This window comes from Lissotriton helveticus, chromosome 2_1 (assembly GCF_964261635.1).
Source record: "Lissotriton helveticus chromosome 2_1, aLisHel1.1, whole genome shotgun sequence".
NCBI lineage: Eukaryota > Metazoa > Chordata > Amphibia > Caudata > Salamandridae > Lissotriton > Lissotriton helveticus.
This window is the reverse complement of record NC_136059.1, coordinates 1,643,889,886-1,643,911,210: the sequence shown is the minus strand read 5'-3', so window position 1 is coordinate 1,643,911,210 and position 21,325 is coordinate 1,643,889,886. Positions and strand designations below refer to the sequence as shown.

The 21,325-nt window shown below is 48.3% G+C and overlaps 1 protein-coding gene across 1 annotated transcript in view; it reads left to right on the top strand.

Moving 5' to 3' along the window:
- Nucleotides 1–12,617: 12,617 nt before the first annotated feature.
- CYP2U1 (cytochrome P450 family 2 subfamily U member 1) overlaps nucleotides 12,618–21,325 on the top strand; it is a 203,744-nt gene continuing 195,036 nt past the window's right edge. The window contains exon 1 of the mRNA XM_078676596.1: nucleotides 12,618–13,288. Coding sequence (XP_078532722.1) covers nucleotides 12,766–13,288 — 523 coding nt within the window. The 5' untranslated portion in view covers nucleotides 12,618–12,765. The remainder of the gene's footprint in view (nucleotides 13,289–21,325) is intronic.

The window sequence follows — 21,325 nt, the reverse complement described above, 5'->3', positions numbered from 1 at the left end:
GTCTTTTTATTTCACCCCTGCAACAGGGAGTATGCATAAGAGTGACATGTACACAGCGATAAGCCTACAACCCTGATAGGGCCGGCCGCGTCATATAAAATGCATGGGAACAGAGTAGTGGCACACATCTATGATAACTTTATACACAGCATTATGCCTACAACCCGAAAGGGCTGGCCGCGTCATACAGCGCTTAGTGCACACTGGGCAGTCACTGCCAATGATAGCCCGGCCCCAAGGGCCAAATGTAACCAAGGAACTAGAACTGGCGGAACCACAGGACCAGACGGGTCCAAACCATAACATAGTGCCTGAAGTACAGGCACCAGTGTAAGGTAGACAGAGGAAAGGATTGAAAGAGAAGGTTTAGAAAGTAGAAGCGAGAGGGCCTAGGGGACAGCTAAGGAAACGAGGAAGGGAGCATCATACCAGACCTTGGGGATAACAGCAGCGCCTGTCGCACTCTACACCCCACTCCCTGGGGCTGCTATGGCAGTAGCCTGTTCGATATGGGGGGGGGGGTCACAGCATCCTCTACCAAACGTAGCACCCGTAGCTTAGGGGGCATGTGTCTCGCATGCTCTACTTTGCATAAATATTTCACCAGGGGTTGCCACACTGCCTTAAAGCGCGTGTCGCGAGCCTGCAGTCGAGCTGTAAGGAGCTCCATTGTTATGACATGCCAGAGTCTCACGAACCACGCAGCGACAGGCGGTGCTTCCGTCTTTTTCCAATATAGGGCAATGAGCTGCCTGGCTGCCCCCAGCATTTGAAGCGCTAACATCCAGTCGCTCCAGGTTAGCGCTAGCAGGCCTGTTGGTTTGACCCCCAGTAATATCGTGCTAGTGGCATCAGGCAGAGGAAACCCGACGACCCCCCTGATGTGACTCAAGACCTCCTTCCAGAGGAGAGTTAGCGAGGGGCAAGTCCACCATATGTGCAAAAAATCACCAGTCGCAGACCGACACCTCCAGCACTCAGGAGAAGAGGCCGGAAACATTTTGTGGAGTCGTTGCGGCGTATAGTACCACTGGGTCATCATTTTATATGCGTTCTCTTGTTGCGGTATGCTACGATAAATTTTAGGTATGTCGCGCCACAGTCGAAGCCATTGTGCTGATGTGATGTCTGTACGCGAAATAGATTGCCAACGGTGTTGATACTTATGTAAAGGCGGCGTCTGAGGGTGTTGCAGAATTTGATAAATTTTTGAGATCAGACCCTTCGATTCTGTGAAGTAACGAGCTAGCCTCTCAAACGGGGTGAAAGCGCGTGTAGCCGCCTTATACGTCCCATCCGCCATTACCCAGTGCCTCAGTTGGGCATATTGCAACTCGGCGTCAGGTGGCAGTCGGAAGTCCTCCCTGCAGTGCGCAAAGGTTTTAAGGGTGCCCCCATCAAAGAGGTCTGGAAGCACCCTACAATTGCCCTGAGGCCATCTACGGAAGGCTCTGGTGCGGAGAGCCGGTGGGAACAACGGGTTCCCTTCAATTGGAGTGTGTGGCGAGGGGAAGGTCGTGAGGCCCCTACGTACCGCTATCCTGTCCCAAATCTCCAACACCGTTTTCGTAGGCACCGCCATGTAGGCGCTCGGGGAGCGCCCCGCCTTGTGTTTCCATGCCAAATCCCAGATGGTGTGGCTCTGTCCATATGCAGCCACCCCTTCTCACTCTCTGTAGTACCCCATTCTATTATGAAGCGAAGATGGGCAGCCCAGTAGTACTCCACCAGATTAGGACACGCCAATCCCCCCGATCTCGCGGCGCCAAAAGGAGTGCCTGTGAGAAGCGAGGCCTCTTCCCCCCCCCAAATAAAGTTGGTTAGATCTCTCTGCAGACTTCTTATATTATGCAGCGGGATGGGAGTGGGGAGGCACTGAAATAAATATAGGATTTTGGGTAGGATGGACATCTTTATCGCATTGATTCTACCCAGCCAAGACGGTACAAGCTGCTTCCATCTCCGTAGATCCTACAGGACCGCTCGGCGACAGTCCCTCCAGTTGGCATGTGTCCAGCCATCTAGCGAGGGAGTCAACTGCAAGCCAAGATAACGGATATGTTGTGTCGTCCAGCGGTAGGGGGCTATCAGTTCCAGGTGGGGGATTTCTGTCTTTGGGATGGTAAGGTTCAGCGCCCAGAACTTGCTATGGTTAATTTTCAGGCCAGAAACACGCTCAAAGAGGCAAAGCGTAGAGTGTACTGCCGGCAGGGACTCTCGGGGCTTAGTAAGTGTCAGGATGAGATCATCCGCAAAGAGTGCCACTTTATTATCGAGGCCGACGAGGCCGCCTAACGGGATACCATGGATGTCAGGGGCTCGACGAATCATGTCCGCCAGTGGCTCAATTGCCAGGGCAAACAATAAAGGCGAGAGCGGACATCCCTGCCTGGTTCCCCTCCCTATAGTAAACGGCTCCGTGAGCTGTCCGTTCACTCGAATCTGCAATGTAAGCGCCATAATCCTGGTGACCATCTTCGGACCGAGCCCTATCTTATGGAGGACCGCCCAAAGGAAGGACCAAACCACCCGGTCGAACGCCTTTTCGGCGTCTAACGAGAGGAGGCAGGCCGGGATCTGCCAGTGATGGGCCTTACCCACAAGGTGTGCTACTCTCCGCACGTTGTCGACCCCCTGTCGGCCTCGGATGAAACCCACCTGATCGGGGTCGATCAGGCCCGGCATATGGGGGTCTAAGCGCCTCGCCAGTAACTTGGTGTATATTTTAAAGTCGGTGTTCAATAAGGCTATCGGGCGGTACAATGTGCACATAGCGGGGTCCTTCCCAGGCTTCAATATTAAAGCGATTTCGGCCAACCCCATGTCTGGGGACGGCCCCTGCTCGTCAGTGAAAGAATTGAATAACCGGAGAAGGTAGGGCCCGAGTTGCGCCTGGAACATGCGATAGAAGGACAACGGGAGACCATCGGGCCCCGGTGTTTTCCCCAGGTGAAGCTCCTGGATAGCTGAGGCTATTTCCTCCTGCGTGATCGAGTCCTCCAGAAGTCGCGCAAAATGGGGGTGTAGCGTCGCCCCGCCATACTGCACCAGTACTTCCTCCACTAGCTCGGGAGGTGGTTTCTCCTCCGAATAAAGTGACGTGTAATAATCCCTGAAAGCCTGGCATTTATCCTTCGCTGCCGCGACCCTGGTCCCATTCGGCAGCTGTACGTTCGTTATATGTGCTTTAGCAGCTTTAGCCCTCAATCTCCTCACCAATATTCTCCCCACCTTGTCTCCCCCCTCGAAATATTTCTGTTTTAAGGCCACCAGGGAAGTTTCAGCCCTATTGGTGCGCAGCATCCTGAGTTGACCCCTAAGATTAGCTAAATGTCTCCTCGTCCGCTGGGTGGAGTCTCCCTGGTCCTGTGCCTCCGTCTTCTTTAGGTCATCTGTCAGTTTGTCTTCCAATGCTAGCGCCTCTCGCGGCCTCACGATCGAAAGGGACGTAATATGCCCCCGTATTGTTGCCTTGAAGGCATCCCAGACCACCAGAAAGGGCGTCTCAGGCAAGTTGTTACGCTCAAAGTAGGAAACAATGGCTCTCCGGATGTCCTCGACATCCGCCGCATCCCGAAGGATACTTGGCGGCAGACACCACTTCCGTTCCCGGGGAGGACAGGCTGCTGGGTCCTGTAGGAGCAATTCCACATGAGCATGATCAGAAATCGAGATATCAGACAGTTCTACCCCTATGACATCGCGGGAGAGATCATGGGACATAAACAAATAATCGATGCGAGAATAGGAGCGATGAGCGTGTGAATAGTATGAGTACTCCCTCTTGTCCGGGGAGAAATAACGCCATGCGTCGAACAACCCTTAGTCCGCAATCTGCTTGTGTAACGCCGAGGACATTGCCCCAGCACCACTGAAGGAACCCTCATTCCGATCCAGCTTCGGGCACCAGACCAAGTTCAAATCACCCCCCACAATAAGCGAGTATCCGCCCTGCGGCACATGATCTCTCAAGAGGTCTCTGAGGTAGCGGTCCTGCGCCTGGTTGGGAGCATAAATGTTGCACAATGTGAGGCGGCGACGCCCCACCTCGAAACCCACTCTGAGAAAGCCCCGTCACCACTCCGAAAGGGTCTGCCTTCCCCCGGCCTGATGCCAGCTCTGCACAATATCGCCACTCCTGCTGTCTTTGTGTCTGTAGTAGCCCAGAACTGGAGAGGGTACCTAGGGTGTGCCATGCGCGCAGTATCAGTCTGCAGAAGGTGAGTCTCCTGTAAGAATATGATGTCTGGATTCTGACGGGTGAGATAATGCCATGCCTGCTTGCGCTTATTAGGCGAGTTAAGGCTCTTTACGTTAAGGGACAGGACCTTCAGAGGGCTAGGCGCATTCACAGCTATGCTGGGTGTTGTCATAAGTTATTGTTTCTCCCACGACTGCCATCCCATTCGCATCACACATACCACAGGCCTGGGCCCGCACCCATCCACACCCTACCAACGTCCAGCCCCCCCTCCCCGAGCCCCCACGAGAAGGAAAGAAAAGGAGAAAAGAGAGCAGCGAGAAACAAAGGAAAGAAGAAAGAGATAAAGAGAGAACTAGCGGCCTAAGGGGCCAGTCATCTAGACATAACAATCGCGGCCAACAGGGCCGAAGGTCTCCGACCACATTACAGGGTATCCTACACCCACAGGTTTGGACGCTCTCCGGGATGTCACTCCCTAGGGGGCAGACCAAGGGGGGTTGTGGCGGTCTCAAAGTACAAATAGTTGAGGGGCTCCCACTGCCCCCTCAACCCAAAGCTTTAGAGTCAGGGTAGTGAGTGAGAGGCCTCATCGCGTCTCCACCCACAGAGTCAAGCATCGGCCAGTGCGAGGTCTCCAAACTAGGAGGAAAGAAGCAAGCGAACCACAATTCAAGGTGTGAGGGAGTCCCCATCAGACTCTGCTTTGTCCCCCTCAAGAGACCGAATGTGGGCTATAATGTCCTGTTTGGCCTGGGTGGGTGAGCGCCCCTTCGACGGGGGAGGGGTGACGGTGCCGCTGTACCGTGGTCCAGTCTGGTCCGGCCGGCGTCCTCTTCCGTCTATGGGGCTGAGATGGACTCGCCGGAGGGGACGTTGACATGCGGAGGAGCTGCGACGCTTCCGTGTAGGATCGCACGACACTGCGTTTGGACTCCCATTGGAATATAAGTGCAAATGGATGACCCCACTGGTAGGCGATGCCCATGCTACGCAGCTTTTCGGTCACAGGTCGGAATGCACGCCTCCGCTTCAGGGTGTTGGGCGCTAAATCTTGGAAGATTTGAATCTTGTGGCCCTTATATCGCAGGTCTGATTGATCACGCACCCTTTTCCAGATTGCCTCTTTCTCGGTGAAGAAATGAACTCTGGTCAAAATGTCCAGTAGAAGTCCTGGCCTCCCCACAGGGCCAGCTACACGGTGTGCCCGATCCAGAGTCGGGGGTGAGGCGGCCGCATCCCCCAGACCTCGTGGAGAAGCTGCGCCACATAGCCCATGATGTCTTCCCCTTCTTCTCCATGCGGAATTCCCCGGATGCGGAGGTTGTAGCACCGGCTTCTATTCTCCAAGTCCTCCTGCTTTACTTGAAGCTCAATGTTTTGCTCCTCGAGGGCCGCCAGGCGCTGCCATAGATGTTCTTGATCTTCCATGCGCGTGTCCATTGTCCTCTCCAGCCCATCCACTCGGTCCCCAAGCTCCGTCACCTCTTTCCTAAGCTCAGTCACACAGTTATGCACCTCAGACCGCAGGGATCCTATCTCCAGTTTCAGCTCAGTCATAAAGGTGGTCATGAATGCTTGAGTGACCGGCGGGGAATCCCCAGCAACTTGGGATGGGCCTTCACCGGCAGCAGGCGCTCCCGCTTTACCCCACATGGCCACAACCGTGTTGTCCTTGGGGGCCGCTGCCGGGTCGGTCTTGCTTCCTTTATTTGAGCGCGTCATTCCCCCCTCTCGGTTAGGCAAGTCGAAGAAATCGCGCACTGATTTGGGGAGCGGGTCAGGACACTGCAAGGTAGGGATCAACTGTGCTCCAGCACCTATACTGCGGGCCTCGCCGCACGATTGCAGGGCAGCACGCCAGCCACCGCCAGAGAAGTGTAAGTCCCACTCAAAATACCACACAGTCCAGGGCGCCCGGGGGCCAGATGGAGGGCGATAGGCAGTTCACACCCAGTCCACCCAAGGAACCCCCAGTCCAAGCTCTAGGCCTCCCAAGGCCGGCCCCACAGCAAGCAAAAGATGGCGGGCTGCGCCGTCCTCCTCCCCTCTCTCGCTGAACCAGCGCCGCTCACCTTGATGTCTCGGGATCGTGCCCACCTCCGTAGGACCTCCTGGAAGCCGGTTCTCAACCACGGCAGACCGCAACTCCAGGCCAGCACCAGCCCAGCGTCAGATCCGTCTCCGCTCACACCAGCCAGGCACCTCCCCGGAGCACAGCTCTGCTTGTCTGGGGCCGGTCCGCCACAGACCACTCGGGAGAAAGCGCCGGTAGGTCGCCCTGCCGCTCCTCAAAGGCGCCACGCACCCTGCAGGCAGCGCCCCAGAATCGCCGTCCACTGTAGGCCCTCGATACATTCAATCCTCTCCCGCAGCTCTCGAGATGCACTGCAATCACCGCTACTCTGAGCATGATCCAGCGGCCTATAGGAAATATGTCATAAACTACACTACCCAACTTCACAATAATCACTATTAATCATAAATCAAATACAAGGCCCATAAACTAATATGACATATTTTGACCAACTGAATCATGTGACCTAATTAACCTATTCACAAATTATATACATTTTATATACAACCGCGGTAAATGAATTAATTATATTTACGAATCCCTACGAAATAATTAAGCCACTGTGTCGATAAGATCTTGCTAATGGTAACCTAAACTCATGAAATAACAAGACCAGCTTGTTTTCCAAAACAAGACCAGCTTGTTTTCCAAAGTAAAGATTTATTTATTATTTGTTTAGAAAATGCATTTGTAATTTTTATTAGAACATTTTTATTAGAATATTTGTAAAAAGTAACGTTGGTTTAAGTAAAATTCAGTAGCATGAATTAATTAGAACATAATGACATTTGGTATTATCATAATCCTAAGTCCCTAACTACGCTTACTATATTAAAAAATAAAGAGTAAAGTCTTTTGAAGGTTCTTACCTGCTCCAAGAAATGTTCATCTGCAAGACACCCTTCATCAAAGGTCAGCAAGAAGCAGCACTCTCTTTCTACACTAAACTAATCTAAGTAAAAGTATATTTTCTGCTAAAGTCGGAGTCCCATTGGCTGTCAAGTGACAGACCATCATGTCACCACATTTTTTTAAACATCAGTTCCGTCACTTTCTTAGAGTACATTGTCTCTAGTTTTCGAACAACGAGGCTTCCTCCAGTTTGCAACATTAACTGAAAGAAAATCATTGCTTCCTCGGATATGAAATTGTCGCACACTCCTATGCCGGTTCCTGGCCTTGGCCTTGCTTGACTGAGGAACAGTTAGCTCATCACCACAAATTGTTTCAGGCAGCAGGAATTTTTCCATCATGGACTCTCTCTTGCTCCGAGCAGAATTTTAGCAAACACGAAAGCACTAGGCCCAAAATCATTTTCCGAAAACTATCATATAAACAAACACAAGAAAATAAATAAAGCGAGAAATACAGTTTGTTCTGTTGCCACCCACCACAGCTAATGATTAACCCATTAGTCTAAATTACCTAGCTGAAGCATACAAATAAAGCAGCATTTATATCTACCATTCTTCATTTAATCCAACAGGATTCTTTATGCACCTGTAAAGAGTAAAGTGACACCACATAGACAAGAAAGCAAAATAAGCACATGCCATTATTTAAAACAGCTGCTATTAGTTATGATATAACAATAGACAAGATTAATTTATTATTTTCCACATAAATGAAAATGCAACATAATGCACGTTTATGAGCACACATGTTAATAACCCTCGTGTCTTTTGTGTATGCAACTTTTAAAACTAGGTTGAATTAATACATACACAGCACAAATTGTTAGCATAATTAATTAAATTATGGAAGTGTGACTTCACGAGCTGAATTGAAAACATTTCTGAATCTCGCTCCATCAAGCACACCACAGGGGACCCAGCGCCGGGACGCCCCCGCGCCGCTCCGCTGCACAGGGACAAATGCCGCACCCGCAGCAGGAAGGCTCAGGCGGCTAGATCACCGCCGCAGTTCACCCGGCACTTCAAAATGGCGGGTCTCCTTCCCCGGACTCGTGACCATGTTCGGCCGTCTCCTCTTGTCAGCGACGTTCCGGGGTGCGGAGGTGTGTCCACAAGCGCTCACCCGCAAGGGCCGTCAGGCAGGGCGACCCGGGTTCTCCACATAGTCCTCTTCCGCCAGGGTTCACCCTCCGTTTGCCAGGAGCGAGAACCGTCACAGCAGGGCCTACAAAATGGTGGGTCCCTGCTTACGGATCTCCGCCCGGCTCCGCCGAACCCCGCACTCCAGCTGTCTCTCGTAAGGCCGCCGGGCAGTCGCTGGCTCTCGGTGCACCAACACCCTCAAGAGTTCCAGGGGTGAGTTCAGTACCCCCCCGACTCCGCTTTAATGGCTAATAAAGGCTGATAGCAGCGGGAGCCCCGTCAGAGCTCGTCCGCTCACATCGCCTCGCAAGCCACGCCCCCCCCATGAAGTTTTGTAAACCAGGCAGGCTTAAAAAACAAAGGGAGACTGTTGGAAATAAAAGTAAACTTAGGTAGAATTGTAATTTTAACTAAGTTGGCCCTTCCTAGAATGGAGAGCGGAACGGAGGCCCAGCTCTGCAAATGGTTTTAGTCGCTTGCATAAGTCGAGCAAAGTTGATATCTACCATTTTGTCCAAGTCTTTTATCACTCGTACTCCCAGGTACCTAAACTCTGTCTTATCCAAGTGTTTAGGGTGGGTGGGGACAGGGTTGTTCAATGACGTAGTCTCAGTCTTATCTTCATTGACTTGATAGGCAGCATATATACCTTGGATAGCATGGAGGAAATTACCACCAAGACCATTTTGTTCTATCACTTCGTACAGATAAGGACAACTAACTCTGTTGAAAGCCTGGGCGGCATCAACCATAATAACAGATAAGGGGCATCCCATCACAGAGGCTACATCTATCGCACACCCCAGGTCCTGTGTCAGATCATAGAGCTGCCTCCCCTTCATGAAACCCTTCTGGTTTGTACCTATTACATCTCCTAGGACCTTATCCAATCATTTAGCCAGGACTTGTGAGTAAATTTTGTAATCTGCATTTAGCAGAGAATTTGGCCTGTAAGATTCACATTTTTTGGGTCCTTATCCAGTTTGAGAATTAGAGTAATCACTGCTTCACACCATGTAGAGGGGAGGGGTGCTTGCTGTGTGTATATAGCATTTAGCATCCCACCAGAAAGGGGGTGATTTCCTCTTTCAGGATTTTGTATATCTCATTGGGAAGGCTATCGTGCCTGAGCTTTCCTATTCTTTAGGTTCTTAATGATACTATCTATTTCTGCTGTGGAAATCTCTAGGTTGAGTGCTGTCTCCTGAGTGATATTTAGGCAGGGGAGTTTGTCCTGTTTTAGCCAATCTCTTATCTCCAGTTGCATCCCTTCCACGTCGTCAGTATGTAACTCCTGAAAGAAGCTCACAAAAGCTTCCCCGATTGTCCTCTCTTCTGTACACTTACTTCCTGTTTTATTATTTATTACTTCCTTGTCTTGCTTTCCATGCTAGCATCTTCCCGCATCTTCCCCATATTCGTGATTCGTCAGCCTACTAGCTTCCCATCTCTGTTTCACTAGTCCCTTCAGATAATCAGATAATATCCCCTTAGCTTCTGTCAATTTGCTTTGTAACTCCTCTTTTGTCGAGGCTTGGACAGACTCACTCTTTGCTAATTTTCCCTGGATTTCTTCAATGGCCTGGTCATATTCCCTTACTTTGTTCTTCCCCACCTTATTCTTATAAGCAGCTAAACTTATTAATTTCCCACAGAGATACGCTTTTAAGCGTCCCAGATAATGTGTGGTGGAGCAGAAAGAGCGTTTTGTTTAAAAAAGACAACAGTTTCCTCTTTCAGAGATCGTACTACTTCTGCATCCCCTAATAGGGTTCTATCTAAAGTCCACCTTGTCTGTACTAGCGGGGCCTTAACCAGTATTTCTAATTTAGTAGAGATTCTGGTTAAGGCCCCGTGATATGGTTTTGTTGCAACGGACAAGAGGGGGAAGTGGTTGGGATTTTAAGAAATAGTTCATTTTTCATCTGTACCCGTCTGAATGTTGACCAAATTGGATTGTGGAAGTAAGTGAACTGTAAACTTGAACACAGCATTATAGGTGTGCTTGCATTCTTTTCGACACAGAAAAGTTGCAAGCTTTTAACAGCAATAGAAAACACCTACCGGATAATTTATTTCTTTAAAGTTTATAGCTGTACTTTGCTCCTCACTCTTTAGCAAAGAATAAAACAATGCCCCTTCCTGTGGTAAGTCACAATTTAGTGTTATACGCAAACTGCAATTCATTAGGCTTATCGTATTCCAGTAATAAGACGTGACACAATTGTGGATCCATACATGAAATACCTACACTGTGCCCCTGCTATCTTTCACACAAATAGGCTTAGGAGCCTGTGAGTGCAAGTCCTTCTTTATACATTCTCAGAACTTAGATATACACTTTTACAAGGGTTTACTTTCGTAGATCTTCATGAATTTACTGACATGTCCCGGGAGTGGGTGGAGATGGGTGTTTTAAGAGTAGAATGTCGTGTGGATTTATGCAAAGCCACAAATGTACACATTTGTGGATATTCTCAAGCTCTGCTCAAATTTCTTTCCTGGAAAAGGTTGAAAATTACTCTATACAAGAACTGGGGCAAATCCCTTTGGAGGTGGGTGGGATGGGTACCTCTGTCAACACCCTCAAATTTGGTGGGCGTTAACAGGAAGGAATTTCGCCTTCAGGAGAAATATTTTCCCCATCGGAGAAAAAAAAAGTTAGCACGTGCGCATACACATCTACTTGTGTGAAAATAGAATCTCAATAGTTTTACGGGAGTCTGCCTGAAATCTGAAAATTATGCTGGCAGTCAAGCATAATACCTGCAAGCTTTTATGGATTTCTAGACAGTGTAAACCTGGACGCATGCAAGATATGAAGATGTATTACTTTCTTTAAGAATCTGGCACTGTCTGTTTTATTTCTGACCAAAAATTGAGTACTTTATTTATTGTCCTTTCATATACGGACATGAAGACCTACCAAAAATAGCAAAGGCAATAGTTATGGCATTTGCTGCCATCTTTTTAGTTTTGCCAATGTCTGTTTTGTGTTGCTATTGTTTTTGTAAAACTTAATTTGAGAAGGGGGGGGGTTGCTAACTGCCAGGATCTCACCAACATCAACAAACACTGTCTGGAAGCAAAAATATTTTGGGGGTTCAAGAAAGATACACTACCACGGTAACCCCTGGTACTTAAGGGAACTACTTATGGTGTGGAGGTGCTCTAACCAAAGAGCAGAATGTTATCAAGCACGGCGAAGTTCGCTAAATGTTGAAGTGGGCTCACTCAGAGCCCCATACTGTATGCTGTTGTTTGAAGAGAATGTGAATGACCCTACAGTACACCAAAGTATGGAGACTTGCTGAAATTCTGAAGTATTTATGGAAATATAACCCTAGAACTAAACAAACTTCAATGCCTTAGAATTAATAGTTAAAAACCTTCTAATTATTCTTCAACATGTCAAGGGATACAACCGAGAATATATATAGTTTAGATAGATATGTACAGAACGGAAGGTGGACCTACCTTGGGAACTGTCTCTCTGGTTTGGCTGTTTATATGTTATCATGCTATAACTTACTTAAACGTTACATTTCGTTTTTAATTTCAATTAGGATTACCAGCTTTCTCAGAAACAAAATACCGGTCATTTGTTTTTTTTTTAGAGATTCTGGAAGGGCAACTCTCCGGCACTTGAATATGATTTTGGGAAAAATCCCAGAATATTTTTTTAATAACATGTTTGCCTCCGTGTGCTGTAAAAAAAAAGTGCACCCATAGTTTAAACAACTCTAAAATATGTGTATATATATTTGCTACTTTACGTTTATGTTTCACAGGGGAAAATACCAGTCTTAACCGATTTTCCCAATATATGTAGTGCCTACACATAAAAATACTAAGATAGTGCTATACGATAGGGACCAGGTGGCAATAATAATGTCAACACGTTCCATATGCGGATTAACATAATACAGTAACAAAAACATTTTCTTCACGTTACCTACATTTGTTATTCCACTACAACTGTGCGAATGGTTGCGTTTCCTCACCTGTTTTTGTCATCCGCACAGAAAGCCATACGTGCCATGCATGTACTGTCACTTAATGCAGTTCGGTATTTCCCCACGCACACATTACAGCATGGCTTGCCTATTCAAGAACTTCAAATAAATATTTAACACGTTCAGCCCCGTAGCACTGCACTGTTTACTCGCGGGGTCCCTGGACTTTCGTTTTCCGGTGACACCAGGAACTGAAAACGGGTCAAAGATAGTGGGCTTCCAGGAAACGGGGCGTCTCGCTGTCACGCGGCCAGCCAATCAGAGCGCGGCAATGTGTCCAAAGGGGCGGGCTTCTGGCTGTTTGTAAACAATGGCCCTGAGCGGCGTTATAAAGGGCTGAGGGGACCTGTCGGAAGCACAGGAGGGAGCGTTGAAGGTGTGACCTTCTTCGTGCGTTTGACCACAGTCCGGAGTATGGAGGCGAAGCTGCTGGAGGAGCCGGGCGCCCAGTGGCCCTCCATGGCCTGGCTGCTCCCCGAGGGGCTGGTGCCCCCCTCTGCGGCGGGCGGCGCCTCCTGTGCCCGGCTGCTGCTGCTGGCCGTGCTGCTGTTCGTGGTGCAGTGGCTGGTCAGCCGCCTTTGGTCCTACGGCCGTCTCATGTTCAGCAACATCCCGCCGGGCCCGCGGCCTTGGCCCCTGGTGGGAAACTTCGGCTTCCTGTTGGTGCCGGGGCGGCTGCTGGCGTTCCTGCGCCGCTGCACGGGCCAAACGCACCGAGGAATCGGGGTGCCGATCGAGGGCGGTGAGTTGGCCCCCCACGTCTTCCTGACCAAGTTAGGGCGCTTTTACGGCAACATCTTCAGTCTCTTCATTGGGAACCGCATGCTGGTGATACTGGGAGACTTCCCCACGGTGCGCGACGCTATGGTCAATTATGCCGAGGTGTTCTCCGACCGGCCGAGCGTGCCCATGGTCACCATCATCACCAAGAGGAAAGGTGAGTGGGGAAGCAGTGCGGGGAGGTGCGATGCCATGCAAGGCGGGCAGCAATGCAGGAGATGCCACACTGCAGAAGGAAGCAAGATGAGAAACGGACTGTGGAGCATTTTGAAGCGAAAGTAGAGCGTGCATGACAATGAAAGGGCAGTGCATGGTACTGAACAACTTAAGGCTACGTTTTCTGCATTCCGTACTGTTAAGGGAGGAATGCAGAACGTGCTGTACTACAAAGTGAAGTCTGGATTGAACAATCAATTTAAGCTCAATCTGATGCACAACACCATGACAAGAAGCGACGCTATCATGGGGCAATGCAGCATGTGCACCTTTTTGTGTGGTTATTTGAGGCATGAGACACTACAGGAGCGTATGGCACGACGCCAACAGATATGTAACAAGGAGAGATTAGAGAGTAAACGTAGAGTGTGTTGAGTCCACAATCCTGTTAGGGGTTGAGCTCCACTTCCCCATGTGCTACAGTTAAATGTAGTTTTTAGTACTGGAGCGATACAAAAGGGGATGATGGACGGAGCGCTTGAGCAAATCAAACACTCACCCGCAGTCAACTGATCTGGGTTTAATCCATCACCATTCTTTAGCTCACTCGACCACCCCAGTTCAGACATGGCTATATGCAAATCAGTCTGACCCTGTGCCTCATGGGAACAGTCCAGCCCGGACTGCCAACCCATGTCTTCCCTGGACCGGAAACAAGCATCCTGGGACCGGTTTCGGATTCATAATCCTCATCAGCCAGGCTATCTTGAATCCAGTGGCCAAGTGAGCAAGGGACTCACGTCTGAGCATACCCTGCCACACTTAGGGCGAACAAAGCGATACAAAAGGGGATGATGGACGGAGCGCTTGAGCAAATCAAACACTCACCCCCAGTCAACTGATCTGGGTTTAATCCATCGCCATTCTTTAGCTCACTCGGCCACCCCAGTTCAGACATGGCTATATGCAAATCAGTCTGACCCTGTGCCTCATGGGAACAGTCCAGCCCGAACTGCCAAGCCATGTCTTCCCTGGACCGGAAACAAGCATCCTGGAACCGGTTTCGGATTCATAATCCTCATCAGCCAGGCTATCTTGAATCCAGTGGCCAAGTGAGCAAGGGACTCACGTCTGAGCATACCCTGCCACACTTAGGGCGAACAAAGCGGTACAAAAGGGGATGATGGACGGAGCGCTTGAGCAAATCAAACACTCACCCCCAGTCAACTGATCTGGGTTTAATCCATCACCATTCTTTAGCTCACTCGGCCACCCCAGTTCAGACATGGCTATATGCAAATCAATCTGACCCTGTGCCTCATGGGAACAGGCACATGTAGCCATGTCTGAAATGGGGTGGCTGAGTGGGCTAAAGAATGGTGATGGATTAACCCCAGATCAGTTGACTGGGGGTGAGTGTTTGATTTGCTCAAACGCTCCGTCCATCATCCCCTTTTGTATCGCTTTGTTTGCCCTAAGTGTGGCAGGGTATGCTCAGACGTGAGCCCCTTGCTCACTTGGCCACTGGATTCAAGAAAGCCTGGCTGATGAGGATTATGAATCCGAAACCGGTCCCAGGATGCTTGTTTCCGGTCCATCGAAGACATTGATTGGCAGTTCGGGCTTGACTGTTCCCATGAGGCACAGGGTCAGTCTGATTTGCATATAGCCATGTCTGAAATGGGGTGGCTGATTGGGCTAAAGAATGGTGATGGATTAACCCCAGATCAGTTGACTGGGGGTGAGTGTTTGATTTGCTCAAACGCTCCGTCCATCATCCCCTTTTGTATCGCTTTGTTCGCCCTAAGTGTGGCAGGGTATGCTCAGATGTGAGTCCCTTGCTCACTTGGCCACTGGATTCAAGATAGCCTGGCTGATGAGGATTATGAATCCGAAACCGGTCCCAGGATGCTTGTTTCCGGTCCATGGAAGACATGGCTTGGCAGTTTGGGCTGGACTGTTCCAATGAGGCACAGGGTCAGACTGATTTGCATATAGCCATGTCTGAAATGGGGTGGCTGAGTGGGCTAAAGAATGGTGATGGATTAACCCCAGATCAGTTGACTGGGGGTGAGTGTTTGATTTGCTCAAACGCTCCGTCCATCATCCCCTTTTGTATCACTTTGTTCGCTCTAAGTGTGGCAGGGTATGTTCAGACGGGAGTCCCTTGCTCACTTGGCCACTGGATTCAAGATAGCCTGGCTGATGAGGATTATGTATCCGAAACCGGTCCCAGGATGCTTGTTTCCGGTCCATGGAAGACATGGTTTGGCAGTTCGGGCTGTCAGACTGATTTGCATATAGCCATGTCTGAAATGGGGTGGCTGAGTGGGCTAAAGAATGGTGATGGATTAACCCCAGATCAGTTGACTGGGGGTGAGTGTTTGATTTGCTCAAACGCTCCGTCCATCATCCCCTTTTGTATCGCTTTGTTCGCCCTAAGTGTGGCAGGGTATGCTCAGACGTGAGGTCCTTGCTCACTTGGCCACTGGATTCAAGATAGCCTGGCTGATGAGGATTATGAATCCGAAACCGGTCCCAGGATGCTTGTTTCCGGTCCATGAAAGACATGGCTTGGCAGTTCGGGCTGGACTGTTCCCATGAGGCACAGGGTCAGACTGATTTGCATTTGGCCATGTCTGAAATGGGGTGGCTGAGTGGGCTAAAGAATGGTGATGCATTAACCCCAGATCAGTTGACTGGGGGTGAGTGTTTGATTTGCTCAAACGCTCCGTCCATCATCCCCTTTTGTATCGCTTTGTTCGCCCTAAGTGTGGCAGGGTATGCTCAGACGTGAGTCCCTTGCTCACTTGGCCACTGGATTCAAGATAGCCTGGCTGATGAGGATTATGAATCCGAAACCGGTCCCAGGATGCTTGTTTCCGGTCCATGAAAGACATGGCTTGGCAGTTCGGGCAGGACTGTTCCCATGAGGCACAGGGTCAGACTGATTTGCATATAGCCATGTCTGAAATGGGGTGGCTGAGTGGGCTAAAGAATGGTGATGGATTAACCCCAGATCAGTTGACTGGGGGTGAGTGTTTGATTTGCTCAAACGCTCCGTCCATCATCCCCTTTTGTATCGCTTTGTTCGCCCTAAGTGTGGCAGGGTATGCTCAGACGTGAGTCCCTTGCTCACTTGGTCACTGGATTCAAGATAGCCTGGCTGATGAGGATTATGAATCCGAAACCGGTCCCAGGATGCTTGTTTCCGGTCCATGGAAGACATGGCTTGGCAGTTCGGGCTGGACTGTTCCCATGAGGCACAGGGTCAGACTGATTTGCATATAGCCATGTCTGAAATGGGGTGGCTGAGTGGGCTAAAGAATGGTGATGGATTAACCCCAGATCAGTTGACTGGGGGTGAGTGTTTGATTTGCTCAAACGCTCCGTCCATCATCTCCTTTTGTATCGCTTTGTTCGCCCTAAGTGTGGCAGGGTATGCTCAGACGTGAGTCCCTTGCTCACTTGGCCACTGGATTCAAGATAGCCTGGCTGATGAGGATTATGAATCCGAAACCGGTCCAGGATGCTTGTTCCGGTCCATGGAAGACATGGCTTGGCAGTTCGGGCTGGACTGTTCCCATGAGGCACAGGGTCAGACTGATTTGCATATAGCCATGTCTGAAATGGGGTGGCTGAGTGAGCTAAAGAATGGTGATGGATTAACCCCAGATCAGTTGACTGGGGGTGAGTGTTTGATTTGCTCAAACGCTCCGTCCATCATCCCCTTTTGTATCGTTTTTAGTACTGGATACACTGATATCAATACTAGGACATAGCACAAACTCAATTTACTGCTCAAAATTGACTCACAAATACATTAACAATAAGATACAAGTTCATTAAATCATTTATTAAGCAGTCTAATGAAATCTATATATTTTTGGGTGTGTTTCTCATTTGGCTTCATGTGTGCAGTGGCTAATGTCTGATAAATAGCCCTCAGTTACATGATGCATTTACTGGGCAATAATTTATATTTCCAAATTGCCTTCAAATCCACTGTGGTAAATTAACAGTGTTGAGCCTTTGCGCTGCTGTGCAGAGCATATGTGAAGTGTTGTCGAGAGAATTAAATATGTTTGCATTTTGCACCTAAAACATTAGAGTTTTTGGATTAAATCGTTTTCCTTCAGTTTGGCTGCATGAAGTATACACAATTTGCAACATTTATTTCAACTGTGAATCTGTAACTTTGGACTGGAAAGTGTTATAAAAAGCTGTTACTGCTAATAAAAGTATTTGCACTAACAAAGCCAGTGACAAAATTTAGATTTTTATTATGAATATTCATATTGGTTTAGAAATGCGGATATCAATTCCGCCACGGCTAAACTGAGTGTATTGTAAAGACATGCAGGTAGCTGTTTGATACCACACTTCTTTCACTTCTCAATCTACCATTTGCTGCTTCAAAGGACTGACTAGACAAAATATAATTCGACGAAGGTATCAGACCCCCTAGGTTTCCAACATTGAACATGTGTAGTGGGTATATGTGTACTAAATGATGCCCTTACTTGTATTGATATAGACCTATTACATGGCAACACGTTTCAAATGGGTGTATTAACCAATAAGACAATAATAAAGAAATAGCATGAATACGTTTTAGTCACTACCATTATGAATTTATTTGATGTTCACATATTAGACATTATTCAGTGTGTCTGACACTAAAATGCCTGAAGTTTTATTTTATAACACAGGACTTGCCTCATTTACATATTGAAGCCCGCCTAAATTCATTCACAAATGGTTGTTTATTGCACATGTAAAATCCATGTTTTGGCATAGTATCCTCACTGGGTGCACAAAGGTTCCAGGTCACGCCTTTTAGTGGCAATGTTTTTTCACCGAGGCATACTTGAGCTTTCCACGTGATCCTCAGTGTGTATGGTCCGATTTTCAGAAGTTTTTTCCTTGTTTTTTTAAATTTTAGGTAGAATGAAGCTCTTAATACTTGTTTCCAAGTAATGATGGCTTTGTTGACACATGCATCTTAACGCAGATCACATCTGCAAAAGGAGAACTGTGCTTCCTTCAACAGAAAATAGTTAAAAGCATTAAATTTTTCTATCCATTGCAATTCCCCCTTTAAATATGCAGACCTGCTTCTTTTACGAGACAGGTCGAGATAGTGGACGACTGGGACCAGTGAACTCCGAAAATGGCAGATGACTACCCCATCACCTTTGTGAGCACCCAAAGGGCACTGGTGTGGCCAAAAGAGAGCACAACTGAAAGTACTCACAGCCCTCTGGAACCGCAGGTAGTGCCTGTGGGCTGCAGGATGGGAATGTAAACATAGGCATCCTGCAGGCCTAACGCCACAATCCAGTCTCTGGGACCCAGTGCAAATAGAACCTGGGCTAGAGTGAGCATCTTGGCATCCATCATTTTTCAGTACAAGAAAGTCCCTACCCACTCTATGGCTTCTTTCCCCAAAAGATATTGCACCTCCGGGCCCAAAACGGACAGATAGTGCTCCAAAAGCTGCTCTGATGAAGATGGCAGGTGTAGCTGGTAGAAAAGGAATGGCAGAGCATAACCCTGTTAGATGTGATTCTCTGCAACTCCTGAAAGAATAATTAGCTTACCCTGCTCCCACCAGATGGCTGTGTGCTGCTAAAGGCACACTAAAGTGGTTTGGAAGTTGTTGCCCCTGATGACCTGATTGTTGTCTCTTGGGCCCACAGCCCAGCCACGAAATTGCTGAGAGGACTATTATGCAGGTGGTGGGGCGGGACTCCTCTGATACGCCAAGCCCATGGCATATCCCCAAAATGGACAAAACCGTTGGCTGGATTTCTGAGCTGTTCCAAAGAGCGTGCCATGGCTTGGCTCTTCCTAAAATGCTCCTGCCTATTTCTAACTCTGTATCTCTTCTCTGATCCACTCAGGGTCTTTCTTTTGCCGCAGCGCGGGGACACACTAGTTAGTGTAGCCTTGCGCTTTATAAACGTGTTTATTATTTATAAACATTTTTATTATTACACCTTTGTGCTGAATAGGCTGGAACCATCGAAGAGCGTGTCCAATATCAATATCTGATGTCCCTGGCAAAGACTGTTGCTCTCATCCGGAGTGGTGCCGGAGCCCCACGCTTGACTCCGTCTCCCTTTTTAGACAGTCAGTGATGTCTAGGTCTGGGAGGATGACGAACTTGGCTGCATCTTGACTATTATGAATGGTTTGGGCAAAGGAAGGGTGTAAGTATTCTAGAACTCCCGGTAAGCTCTCACCAACCATGTCCCAGAGTTCATAGGTTTAACGACCAGTGGGGCAGATGGTGTTGACCGACCTCAAGACCAGGCTGGCTCATAAAAACATTCTTTTGCCATACTTTTCCATACGTTTTGACTGTGTCAGGACTTGTTGGAAAAGTGCTACGGTAAATTCTGCTGGTGGATGTCACCAAACTCTCAGGAATTGCACACAGGGTTAAAACATTCAGGTCGTCTGGAGCTGGTCTATGGCGAATCCAACCCACTTGCATCTTGTAGATCCATGTACCTGTTATCCTCATCATAGAATGGAGGCAAACTCTTCCCCCACCATCTCCATTGTCTCCAAAGGCTGACTCTGGTCGAAGTACGAGCCAAAAAGGTTGGTGCAGTGGCTGTGCAACTGTGTGGTAACAGTTTATTCTCTGAATCAGAGGAGTTCAATGTTGGCTGAGCCATATAGGGACTGGATGTGGCTACGGTACAGGTCAGGAAGAAATCCGCTACGAGTCTGATACCACAACAAGTTGTCGATCCTTTCCCGAGGCCAGTGGCTCCAGTGTCAGAGCTGATGTCTGAGTAACCAGTGTAGATATTGTCCAGCCCTAAAGTTGGCACCAATACCAGCATGGAACTCTAAGTGGGTTCAAGTGGCACAGAAGGCGCAGAGGATGGCTCTGCCTGCAGTAACTCCACTGGATGCCCCTGCTGAGCCTTGTGGCCTGAAGGTGCGCCTGAGGAAGCTGGATGCATGCCAAAAAATGCACAACCTGGCCTCTCTAAAGAGTTTGACCTGCTGCGATGTCATCGAAAGACACCAAAACTCAACAGATTTAGACCAAGGTTGGAATCAGTTCCTCGTGCAAATGGGAGCAAGACCTGCAGGCATGGTGATGCCCTTGCACCTTCTTTCGAGAATGAGATTGTTAGAAGGAGCCAAGTCCTGCTTTGACTTCTTCTTTTTCTTTTGGACTTTTACGGTCATGAACTGTACGGCATGCACACAATAGCATCATTTAATGTGCATTCACAGTCGTTACAATTGCACGAGTAGTGTTTAGTCTCTGACATAATTGAACTAGAGATCTATACAACTTACTGGTCCAGAAGAAAGCTATCTGACCTAAGTGACAAACATTTATAGCTGAAACACGAAGAACTGCCTAATGTAGGAGCTCATTGTAACTCCAGTTACATCTAAGTTCTCGTTTTAAACATTGCCAAAGTTCCCCTGATAAAATTAGTAAGAAACGGGATCCATGCAAGCAATTTGAAAAAGTAGATCCCTTGATAACACCAACTAAGAGCTCCGCTGTTTGTTATATATGTGCAGAGCCCAACCAGATATGTTAGGTATGCTGGGTGAGAACCCAATGATTAAGCATGCAACTTAAATGACTAGTGTGTGAGGGTTCTTAAAAATATATGGATACCCCCCACTGTTCTTTTCACTAGAGAGACTATAGAGATTATTCTATCACAAGTTTTCTCTTCTGTGTTCATTGATTTATAACATGCATTTTTTCCCACACCACTCTTTCTGTGCGTGACCGGCTTAGTGAGGGATATGAGACGTGTATCTTTTCCCCAGTGGAAAAGCGATAAGGCGCAATGTCCTAAAGAGACTGTGTAAGGCAATGTCCTGTTACACCTGGACACGTGGATATCTCACAAGCAGGGTCAATGTGCATAATGAAGTTTGGCCATGGAATGCTATCTGAAAAACAGAAGATAACAGTCCGGGCAATCTCTCAATACCTTTCAACAATTAAATGTTTTGCAAAAAGATAAGAGCAGCAAAGATGTGC